The 10,530-nt window shown below is 51.4% G+C and overlaps 2 protein-coding genes across 12 annotated transcripts in view; one reads left to right on the top strand and one right to left on the bottom strand.

Annotated features, from left to right (window-relative positions):
• Positions 1–4: 4 nt before the first annotated feature.
• DCAF11 (DDB1 and CUL4 associated factor 11) lies at positions 5–9,184 on the bottom strand. 9 transcript variants are annotated; one of them, XM_030318776.1, is made up of 15 exons: positions 9,116–9,184; positions 7,358–7,725; positions 6,345–6,472; positions 5,974–6,101; positions 5,634–5,698; positions 5,225–5,325; positions 4,849–4,995; positions 4,581–4,635; positions 4,153–4,221; positions 3,764–3,821; positions 3,480–3,665; positions 2,890–3,043; positions 2,334–2,486; positions 955–1,061; positions 5–859 (listed from the first exon to the last, which is right to left on the bottom strand). In XM_030318776.1, exons 2-15 carry the CDS (start codon positions 7,510–7,512, stop codon positions 725–727), a joined length of 1,641 nt encoding a protein of 546 aa, XP_030174636.1. In that variant the 5' UTR covers positions 7,513–7,725; positions 9,116–9,184; the 3' UTR covers positions 5–724. The 9 variants fall into 9 exon arrangements, 8 of the variants coding, with proteins under 8 accessions (XP_030174636.1, XP_030174631.1, XP_032449580.1 ...); XM_030318771.2 differs by lacking the exon at positions 9,116–9,184 and adding an exon at positions 8,218–8,383 and having other exon boundaries at positions 7,381–7,564; XM_032593689.1 differs by lacking the exon at positions 9,116–9,184 and adding an exon at positions 8,218–8,369 and having other exon boundaries at positions 7,381–7,725.
• Positions 8,352–10,530, top strand: part of NRL (neural retina leucine zipper) — a 29,910-nt gene continuing 27,731 nt past the window's right edge. Inside the window, exon 1 of one of the 3 annotated variants that reach the window (XM_030318796.1) lies at positions 8,352–8,429. Coding sequence is in view for 1 of the 3 variants with exons in the window: in XM_030318794.1 (XP_030174654.1) it covers positions 9,131–9,226 (96 nt within the window). In the remaining 2 variants the exon portion in view is untranslated. Of the gene's footprint in view, positions 8,430–8,602; positions 9,227–10,530 lie in introns of those variants that run through there. The other 2 variants (XM_030318797.1, XM_030318794.1) reach the window with 2 other exon arrangements.

The raw sequence follows: 10,530 nt of genomic DNA, 5'->3' as shown, positions 1-10,530 counted from the left end.
GAGCCAGGTTCCCACAGAGAATTTATTGAGGGAGCCAAAGCCAGTGAGAGGACGAAGGAGTCCTACTTCAACATCCCTCCTTGAAGCTGCTGGCCTCCAGCATGAGGGAAGTCTGGGAAGGGAGGGCCTGCCCTGTGTGGGGCCACATGGAGCCTCTCACACCACAACCTGTCCCACCCCAAAGACCCAGACATAGAGAAGATCTAATTCCCACCCAGGAGGGTGCTAATGATATGCCTTACTCATCCCACCCTCCCCTAAACGGCTAGAGCTCTAGCCTTCAGGACCTCTGGAAGAAGGGCCAGGATGCCTGGCCCTCGGATTGGCCAGTCTAATCCTCAACATGAAGGCCAGGGAAGGGTCTGGCTGACAGCTCAGTTCAGACCTGGCCCCGGGCATCTATTCTAGGAGCTAACACTTAACATCCAAACATGATTAAAAACACTCAGGACAGTTCTCCTGCTGACAAAGGCCACACCCCAGATAATGGCAGTCCTGCCAAACCCTGGCCAGAGATAGAACCCAAGCCACTGGGTGTGAGCACATGAGGAGACAGAGTTACTCTGCCCCTTGGGGAGGCCCTTCTAGGGCTCAGCTAGGGCCCCAAAGCCTGGGCTTGTGCTCCTCCCCATTCAATGCCAGGGATTCCCCCACAGATCTCCCGGAAGGGAGGAAGCAGAGAGCTTGTAAGAGGCTCACCGGTGTATGGGGCTGGAGATCAGGTCTACTGGGGTGAGGAAAAGGCTGCAGAGGGGTGGGGCACTGGGGCAGGGGTGCTGAGGGGCTCCTCAGATTCTGGCATGTCGTCCTGGAAGTACTCGGCCTGGCGGTACTGCCAGAGACGCAGGTTCCCATCCCACTGCAGGGCAGAAGGTGGCAAGTAGTCAGGGGGTGCTGCCCTGCCTAGGTCCAAGTCCCAGACATGCACTGGCCCCCCAACCCCTGCCACCTCACCGAACTGCTGACAATCTTTTCCTCAAAGGGGTGCCAGCTGACGTCACGCACGCAGGCCTTGTGGTTGGTCAGCTTCTTCACGATGTGGCCGCTGAGGAGGTCGTACACTGTCCAGGGAAGGTCAGAGTGGAGACGGGGCTGCCAGAGTACCTTCTAAATACCCCTCACAGTTCCTGAACTGTACTGCTTACCTCTAGGGCAATTTCCCCACTTTCGCAGGGAGCAAAGCCCACACCAGAGGATGATGTAATTTCTCTTTCTTTTCCCTACCTCGGCTTGAGTGTGTGGTCTGGCAGAGCTTGGATACCTCTCCCTGGCCCTTACCTAAACTTCACAGGGTCAAAAGTTAAGAAAATGTAATGTGGCTTTAAAGCTCTTTACAACAATTTTCTATGAAACCCATAAGATATGGAAGGCACAACAAAAGTGAACAATGGGCTATCTGCACAGACACCCGAGTCTTTTGGAGTCTTCTGGACAGGGGTGCATCTTCCTTTCTGAGTGGGCCCCTGAGTGCCTCCCTAGGTATGGCACTGTCTTAGGCTCCTCATAGCTGTACATGTATTTGTGTCTTTCTGCACACTTTCTGCTTTAATGACTGCATGTCCTTTACTATGAGCTTGTCTTCTTGTGTCATCCTATTTGTCCCTGCCCTCCATTTCCGCCCCCCCCCCCCCCCCGCCGGCTTTTCATCTGCAATCTCTTTCTTTCCTTGACAGGCTAAAAAAATAGAACTAAGTATATTTTTGGCAATCTATTATTATATTTACTAAATAGAAGCCTGTGTTCCTTCTTTTAATGTTTATTTGTTTTGAGAGAAACAGAAGGTGAGTGGGCAGGGGTAGAGAGAGAGTGAGACACAGAAGCTGAAGCAGGCTCGAGGCTCCGAGCTGTCAGCACAGAGCCTGATGTGGGGCTCGAACTCACGAACCATGAGATCATGACCTGAGCCGAAATCGAAAGTCAGACGCTTAACTGACTAAGCCACTCAGGTGCCCCTATGTTCCTTTTCCTAATTTAACATGTTAGGGTGTCTGGGTGGCTCAGTCGGTTAAGCATCTGACTTTTGATTTCGGCTCACGTCATGATTCCAGGGTCATGGGATTGAGCCTGCGTCTGGCTCACGCTGGGCGTGGAGCCTGCTGGAGATTCTCTTTCTCCCTCTCCCTCTGCCCCTTCCACACTTGTACTCTCTCTTAAAAAAAAAAAAATGCTAGTGAATACGTTTTCTACTTCCCTAAGCCTAACCTGCTCCAAACTGAATTAAATCTCACTTATAGTCACCATCAAGACATTTAAGGTGGTTACTGGTAACAGGTGAAATGCCAGAGAACTATGCCTGCCTTTCCCAAGGCCCCCTCTTCTGACACAATCCTTACCGACAACTTTGCCAGTAGAGCAGCCACTGTAGATGAACTGCTGGCCGGTGCTATGGGTGGGGGAGAATCGGCAACGGATAAGGGTATGCAGCACCCCATGGCCCCGGTAGGTCATCAAGGAGCTGTCTCCTGGGAGTTTCAGTTTCCGCCAGGCTGGGTAGGGATGCATGGAGAGCCCTAGGTTAGGGAGTCTGGATTCTCCTGTATCATCAGTCCTCAGCAAAGACTGATGCTTACAGATGACTGCCTTTCCAGACTCCGACTGGTGGCTCCTTCCCCACCTAATGTTCACCAATATGGCTCAGCATGCTGGTTGTGAAGATACTGAAATACTTTTTGTATTGGTTGTTTCTCAGTGAGCCCCAGCCCCGGGAACCCCAACTCTCCCCAGAGTTCAGCAAAGACTTCATGCCTAGCAAGAGGGAGTTGGGGGGAGGGACCCAGGCTACGGTCACATCCACTGTGCCCATGCCAGGCCTTACCAGGGGTTAATTATTTTAACTACCACCCCTGACTCTTTATTCTCCAGATCTCAGGTTCTACCTTCCACTCTCACCTTTTTTGGGTACCTGCTGCCAGCGGTAGTCCCAGTTTTGCTGTGTGGCAGCCTGCCGTGAGGCTTCCATACCTTCCCGACTAGAAAAGCGTCGGATATCCCAGAGCTTGATGGTCTGGTCTTTGGAGTTGGAGATGAGATACCGGGCATCACCCTGTGAATCCCCAGATGGGGAACAAGGTGTCAGAGTTTGCAAATATCGGGGTCTGTCAGTCCAGCTCTGCTTCTCCAGGTGAGGGGGAAGAATGTCAGTCCTTTGACTTAGCTTGCCTCTTTCTTCATCCAGGTGAGCTCACCATTGGTATTCTACCACAGACCCGACCCCCTGGCTAGCTTTCCCCTTCTTTGCCCAGGGACTGGCTGGGCCTCCTATTCTATCCTGGATTAATTGTCTTCTTTCCTTCCACAGAAAGCCCTGCCCTGCTCCTTGAAGACTGGTGAATACAGATGGAGCTCATGTTTCTTGGCTTAAGCCCCTTCCCTAAACTCCAGCTCTTGCAAACCTTAGCTAATAAGGAGCTTGGTGAGTTTCCATGCCAGTCCACTTTGACAACTGTAACCTGGCTGTGCGGTTCTGCTTCCCTGCCCACCTTGCTGTCAATGAAGGTGATGCCGTCCTGGTGTCCAGCCAGTGCACCCACGGGCTTAGGGTCATCCTCCCGCATGGTGCGTCGATCCCACACTTTGCAGATGGCATCATCACCCCCAGAGAACAGGATTTGGGAGCTTATGTCAGCAAAGGCCACTGCGTTCACATCATCCTCATGGGACTCAATCTAGCGAAGAAGGAAGCCAGAACACCTAGGACCTCTTTCTAGGTCTTCTAATAGGCCAAAGACCAGGAAGCAGAGGCTCTAAGTTTCAAGGACATTACCTGAAGGGTGCGCCGGTTCTGTTCTCGATCAAAGACGTATAGGCAGCCATCATTGGCCCTGAAAGGGAAGGGATAAAGAGGGTCCTAGAGCCAGAACTGAGAGGACTTATGCTGTGTATGCTCTAGAGAGTCCCTGTTGCAAAGTCCTGCTGAGGGGCAAGCCCTGGTCTCTTCTTACACAGGAGGTGGGAAAAAAGTTAGCTGTGTTTTTGCAAGCAGGTTTGAGACGTCCCATCTCATGCTGGGGAAACAGTGAGCAAGAGGTGAAGCAACTCGTAAACCCTGACCTTGGAGAAGGGCTGGTTGTTTCTCCATAGTGGGGTCCAGTACAGTCTCTGGGAGAACTCCTACCTCATTAATTGAGGAGTGCATCCCCTACAAATACTCACCCTCCTAACACTTCCCGTCCATCTGAGGAGACAGCGATGGAAAAGACAGCAAAGCGACGCTCATCTGGCCTGAAAAGAGCATAGAAGGAACTGGGTTAAGTGGACTCCCCTCAGCCTTTGTTGATCTGCACAGAATCTGACGAGAATTGTAAGGCACACTTCTAAGGGGAAAAGGAAGTCCGGCTAATGCATGCCAGAATGTGGATCACCTCAGTGAGGACGCGGAAATAATCCCGCAACCATCTGTTTTACCCTGGTCCTCTGGCTGAAAAGGATGGGCGCTTCCCTCCCAGGAATCCGCACAGAGACACTTGCAACCAGTGTACTTTCTCCCTCTAAGCAGGAGTTCCAGTTCAGGAGGTTTGCTCCTGGAGAGCCTTCCTCTTGAGAAGTTTCTGATGAGTCTGCCCAAGGAGGGAAGCCAGTACCTTAGATCCAGGGCAGTGTGTGTGTCTCCCTCCCCGTAGATGTTGCAGATATGAACTAAGAAAGGCAAGAGAGACAAGAATCTTTCAGAGCTGGGGGAAGGAGGATGGAAGTGAAGCTGGGCAGGAGATGGAACAAAGGGCAAGGATGTCAGACCCTGGGAGTGATCCTCCCAGGAGAAGGGATAAAGTCCTGGCACAATGGACGTGGGCATTCGGGAGACCTCGGGTCCTGGGCTGGAGAGCCAGTAGAAGTCTGGCGCATACTCACTGTAATCAGACCAGCTGGAATATAGGAAGTGGTTCCCATCAGGGGTGAAGGCCACGTCCAGTACGCTCCAGCCTACATCCCGGGCCTTGATGCTCTTGAATTTATGAAAGCGGCCATACCGGCAGTCATACAGTCGGATTGTCTGGTCTGGGTAAGTGGGGATCAGGCAGAATTAGAGAACCCTCTTCTTGCATCCTCTCTAGATCTGACCTCTCCTTCTCTGTACATCTGTGGAATCTTCCCTTGATCATGGGGAATGTGTTCTGGCTAAGCATCCTAACCCAGGGTCAGCGTTCCCTCAGTCTGGGGCTTTCTAGCCTCAGTCAGGGGGTATATTCCTTGTTTCAGGGTAGTTCGTAGGACCAGGGACTGGTACCTTGGCAAGCAGACATGAAGATCTGACCATCTTTGCTGTAGATGCCGCAGAAAGCTTTCTGAGAGTAGGTATCAGTGAAACCCAGATCGTTGGGCAAGAAGCTGGGGAGGGAGAGGGAAAGTGAAGGTAAAGGGAGCTGAGGATGAGGATTATCCCGGTTAGCAGAATCCTAACAGAGCTGGGTGTGAGTACGAGGGCGAACTTCCCTTTTGGCCTGGGGTATAATCCCTGTTCTTACATTCATTTGTTTGTCTTCTCAGGTCCTACGCTTTTCCAGTTTGTTTACTCTCAAACTTTAACCCCATTTAACTTTAATATCCCTGACCATCCTTTTATACCTGTCCCTTCAAAGTTTAGGGGATAAAACCTATCTGGCCCTTAGAGTCTCTCCACCAAGCCCCATACTCACTGAGACATCATTCGAGACCGTTCTCCAAGGGAGAAGCTTCCCCGGTGGCAGAGGCCCCGTTCTCTCTAAAGGAAGGGATTGGGGAATATTGCTAGCACAAACAGAGGGCCACTGCAGCCACACCAAGCCCCCTCCTCCAGAGATTGCTCTCGCTACAGAAATAGACACCACACACACTAGTGTGTCCCACCAAACTCTGACGTAGACTGGCTAAGAAGTCTCCAGCTCCAGCACTTGAGGCTTCCTTGGAAAGTTTATTTCCCTCTTCTCTGGGGCAGACAGAGCTTCTGGCTACCTCAGGAGGCCTGCTGCCAGGCTGGGTGGAGGTTGAGAGGCCTACCTGGTGCAGCATTTGAGGAAAGCTGTGCTCCCGGGCTGCCCGTCTAAGCCCCAGCCGCCCTGTGGCCAATTCCACTTGTGTCTTGATCTCATTGCATTCCAGCTCCCGGGTGTCAGGAGTTGCGTCCACTGTGAGTATCAAGGAGAAGTTTCATCCTAGGTTTTGCAGCCGCAGAACTGTGCTCCAGCCCACTCAATGTGGCCGAATATACTACAGCTGTGAAGGCTCCCTCATTCCCTGAGTTATCTCATCTTATTTCAGTTTAACATATGTTCTTACAAAAAAAAAAAAAAGAAAAGAAAAAGAAAAGAAAAAGGATTTTCTAATGAAAGTCTTCCAATGTTAGGGTCTCAGTCTGCCTTTCCTCTTACCAGGTGGGTTGTATCGGTCCCCAAGACGGCCATCCCAGGCACTGTCATGCTCTTCCTCCGAGTCTGAGAGGGCCTGGATGAGTTGTAAATTTGCTGCACCTCCTCCCTGCACCAACCTCACTTGGCCTCTATGGAGAGATGCCCATGATAAAAGGGAGGATCCCTTCCCCAAACCAACCAAATTCAGAGTCAGTGGCTATCCACCTACTACTCAAACCCTACACTGTCCCTGTTTTGAAGTTTGAGGCTGACTAGACCTTGGCTGTAATTTTCAGTCTCCTATAAGATACAGTAGGAAACGAATCTTCATGCTTACAGCAGGAGCGGAGAACCGCAACATTCCGTGGATGTTGACAAACCTACTAAACTGACTTCCTAGAGAGCTAAAAGTTCTAAGAGCATTTCCTTCTGAGCCTCTTGCCTGAGGAGTCCAGAATAGAACTAAAGGGATCCCCAGGCTTGTCTTCTTCCCAAGGAGCTACAGCTAAACCACAAAGCCAGTGGCAAACCTTTTTGGTTAAGTGCTGGTGGTCAATTTCCTCAAAGCATTCTTTCCTCAAGAACAGGGTTAGAGTTAGGTTAATTTAAACTTGTTTTTCAAGTAAGTCCACATGGCCTCATATCACATGTCAATAACTTCACAGAAGTTGAACACCCACCTCCCCAGCTCTTCTCTTTACCCCTCACATCACTCCTCTTCCATCAGGGCCCCATTTTCATTTTATTTTTTACTTACTTGGAAAATAGCTTACATTTGTGTAGAAACAGCTAGAGAGGCTCCCCTGAACAGTTCCCTCAAACACAGAAGTGAGTTTGTCTTCGTGACCCTCCCTAATTAAGAACTACTCTTGTTGTGTATTGAGATGAGTGCCATGAATGTCCAGAAGGGAAGCTCAAACAGAACAGCTGGTCTGGGCTAATCCCATTCCCTATCCTCTTTAACTTCACTGCCTGGAGTTGGGATCAAGGGACTGTGGTGGTCCCTGGTGGGGACACATCAGAGGGTAAGTTACCTGCGGAGGAGATAGGCCAGTACCTGGGCCAGATCCACATCTTCATCCTCCTCTTCCTCTTCCTCACTCCGACGCAGGCTAGCCCCTCTTCGGGGCAAGCCCTCGGAGGGGTCTCCGGACCCAGTTCCTGCGCTACTGCTGTTCCGTGATCCCATCTTCTGATCACAGCATCATTAGGTCCTGTGCAGGGACTCCTCGTGTCACCTCCTTGGGTTTGATGAAAGCAAAGCCTGCTCTAGAAACACCAGTGTCTCCTGAGATAGAGCGGTAGCTATCTCTAGGAGGGCGACCCTTCCTAGGGACTGAGATCCCTTCTCTTTAGCCTGTGACAACTCCCAAGGCTTCAGGACCACAAACCTTCCCCAATCCTGTGAAGCAAAAAAAAAAAAAAAAAAAAAAAAAAAAAAAAAAAAAATCAGAGAGTGAAGTCTAAGGAGCTACCCTAGCTCACCAATGAGAATCCTTTGAAGAGGAATTTCTCAGTTTTCTACCTCAAACTCACCTATCAAAGTCCCTGGGGGGAGTAGGTGGGTGAATTCCCAGGTAACCTCTCTGGCCGACCAATCAAAACCCCTCGCGGAAGAAAGCGCCTCATTAGCTTATCTCATGTAACCAATCAGAAGCCTTAAGGCTCTGAGACCCCCGACGCCCCCCTTACCGACCAATCAGAGCGCTTCTTTGCGAAAGCCGGCAGCAGCGACAACCAATGAAGTTAGAATTCAGCCTAACACCCCTTCCTTCCTCGCCTCACGCCCACGTGGTGTGCTGGGGGTGTGTACGCCAAGTGGGGGAGGCAGGGAGAAGCCGAGAAGCCCCTCCCACTGAAGCCGGCGGTTACTGCCGCGCGCGAAACCACCCACCAGCCGGGAGCGGTCGCAGGACCCGCAGCGGCGCGAGGCCTTGTTTACACCGACTGCGGCCGCAGCGTTGGCCAACTGCTCCTCCGTCACGCGCCTCCTCCGTCATGCATCTCCTGGCTTCCCGGCCGGAGGACTGCCGACGTCACGCGTTGCCCCTGACGGCCCCGCCCCCTTGGCCCGCCAACTGGACAGCTGAGCACAGTGATTGACAGGTGGGCGGGAGAAAGTGCGTGAAGGGTGGGAGGGGAGGAAAAGCGCGCGACCGAGGTGGGGCGTTCGCTCTTCCTTGGGAGGAGTAGTGGGGAACCGGCTACTTCCTGATTCGGAGACAACGGAACTAGGCTTGATGGGTGAGGGGCGGGGCTTGCAATAAATTGGTGGTTCGCTACCTAGAGGTGTCTTACCGAGGGATACCATTTGCCGTCGGCCCCTAAAGTTCTTTTGCCTTCGCAATTTTCAGACGATCTCTAAGGGCCTCCCTTTCGCCTTCCTCCCGACCCGGCTCCAGCCTTATTTTGCTGGCTGTAGCTTCAGTCAGCCCGGCCCTAAGGGGTGACCGGTGCCTTTGGGGTGTGATCACGTCACACAAGGGGATCTAGGCCTCCACACCCTCGCTTCCGGGTTTAGCTTCCGGAAGCCTTGTTTTGTGGGGACTACCCTTTCTAGACCACCCTTTAGTTGCTTTGGCAACTTTTCAGATGACTCCTGGCTTCCCTTCGCGGTCTTTGCAGACGCTCCCTAACACACCCGTGGGTTTCTAGGGGCCTTTCCGGTTCCGTCTGTTCCCCTTGGAAGCCTCTCGGCTCTCCGGGATTTGCAGACCTTCCCTAGACCCTAGGTCTCCGGCGTGCCGCCTCCGCTCTGGAAGTCCGGCGAGTGCAAGAGCGCCGCCTCCTACCCTTCCTCCGGGTTTATGAGTAAGCGGCTGAGTCCAAGGCCAGGACGTGCTACGTCTCGGGATCTTCTCCCAGGCTGGAAGTCGAGTGTCCTCGCCGCGCCAAGTGCAAAGGTCCGGGGTCCAAGCTGCACTTCAGCGCCTCTAGTCCGCGCTCTTTTATAAGTGTTAACTCTGGGCCCCTGAGGTCAGGAATGGGTGTGGTCAGACCCGAGGACGCCTCTAGGTCTCTAGACCGCTAGATGCAAGCTTATCGTTTCTGGTCGCTAGAGCCGGCATCTTAACGGGCGTGCGTTCTGTACTGGACCCTACTCTTGGTTTAATGGTCTGCTCTCGCCGACTGAAATGCCTGCTTTTTAAACAAGCACCTCGCACTTTCATCTTGCTGTGGGCTGTACTAATTATGTAGTAGATTCTGCCGGTCCCCCATCTCTGATTGTCAGGTAGCTTACTAACAGTTTCCCTGTAACGTTTATTGAGACCTTAGGATTCTGTCGTTTCTGGGCTGGCCAGCCTGGAAAATCTGAAATCATTAAAAGAAGAATTTATTTTCTGTTTGCCCTTTTAATACAGTTCTTCAAGTCTTAAAGATTAGTTGAAGTTGTTTTCACCGTCACCACCCAAAATCAAAATTTCATTACTTCATGCCTCTCCTATTTGATCTGCTGGAAGTGTTTTTCTCTGATAGCATTTAGTTCTAAAGAACCTACAAGTGGTTCACTTTTGTTTATTGTTTCAGATACAAACTTCCAAATCTGGTTGTCTTATTTTTTTATCGGCCTTTTTACTGTAACTTCTGCCAAGCAATATGCCCATAAATTCTGTGCTGTTTCCACCTTTGCACCTTCCCAGGAGAATTTCTTACCTGGGGGAAACTTTGTAGACTCCCTTCCTCCTGACCCAATGGTACCACTTACAGGAATCTAGCTGGGACCTATATGCTAAATCTAGCCTTAAGATGTATGTTTGGGCTGCCTGGGTGGCTCAATCAGTTAAGTCCATACTCTTGGGGCGCTTGGGTGGCTCAGTTGGTTAAGCAAAGGACTTCTGGCTCAGGTCATGATCTCCCATCCGTGGGTTTGAGCCCTGCATCTGGCTCTGTGCTGACAGTTCAGAGCCTGGAGCCTTCTTCTGATTCTGTCTCTCTCTGCCCCTTGCCCACTCACACTCTGTCTCTCTCAAAAATAAACATTAAAAAAAAAAAAAGAGTCCGTACTCTTTTTAAAAATATTTTTAAACATTTATTTACTTTTGAAAGACAGAGACAGAGCGTGAGCAGGGGAGGGGCAGAGAGAGCAGGAGACACAGAACCAGCACAGAGCCCCATGCAGGGCTCAAACCCACAAACTGTGAGATCATGACCTGAGCCAAAGCCAGATGCTTAACTGACTGAGCCATCCAGGCGCTCTGAGTCTGTA

The sequence above is a fragment of the Lynx canadensis genome, chromosome B3 (genome assembly GCF_007474595.2).
Source record: "Lynx canadensis isolate LIC74 chromosome B3, mLynCan4.pri.v2, whole genome shotgun sequence".
NCBI lineage: Eukaryota > Metazoa > Chordata > Mammalia > Carnivora > Felidae > Lynx > Lynx canadensis.
This window is presented reverse-complemented; position numbering and strand designations above follow the sequence as displayed.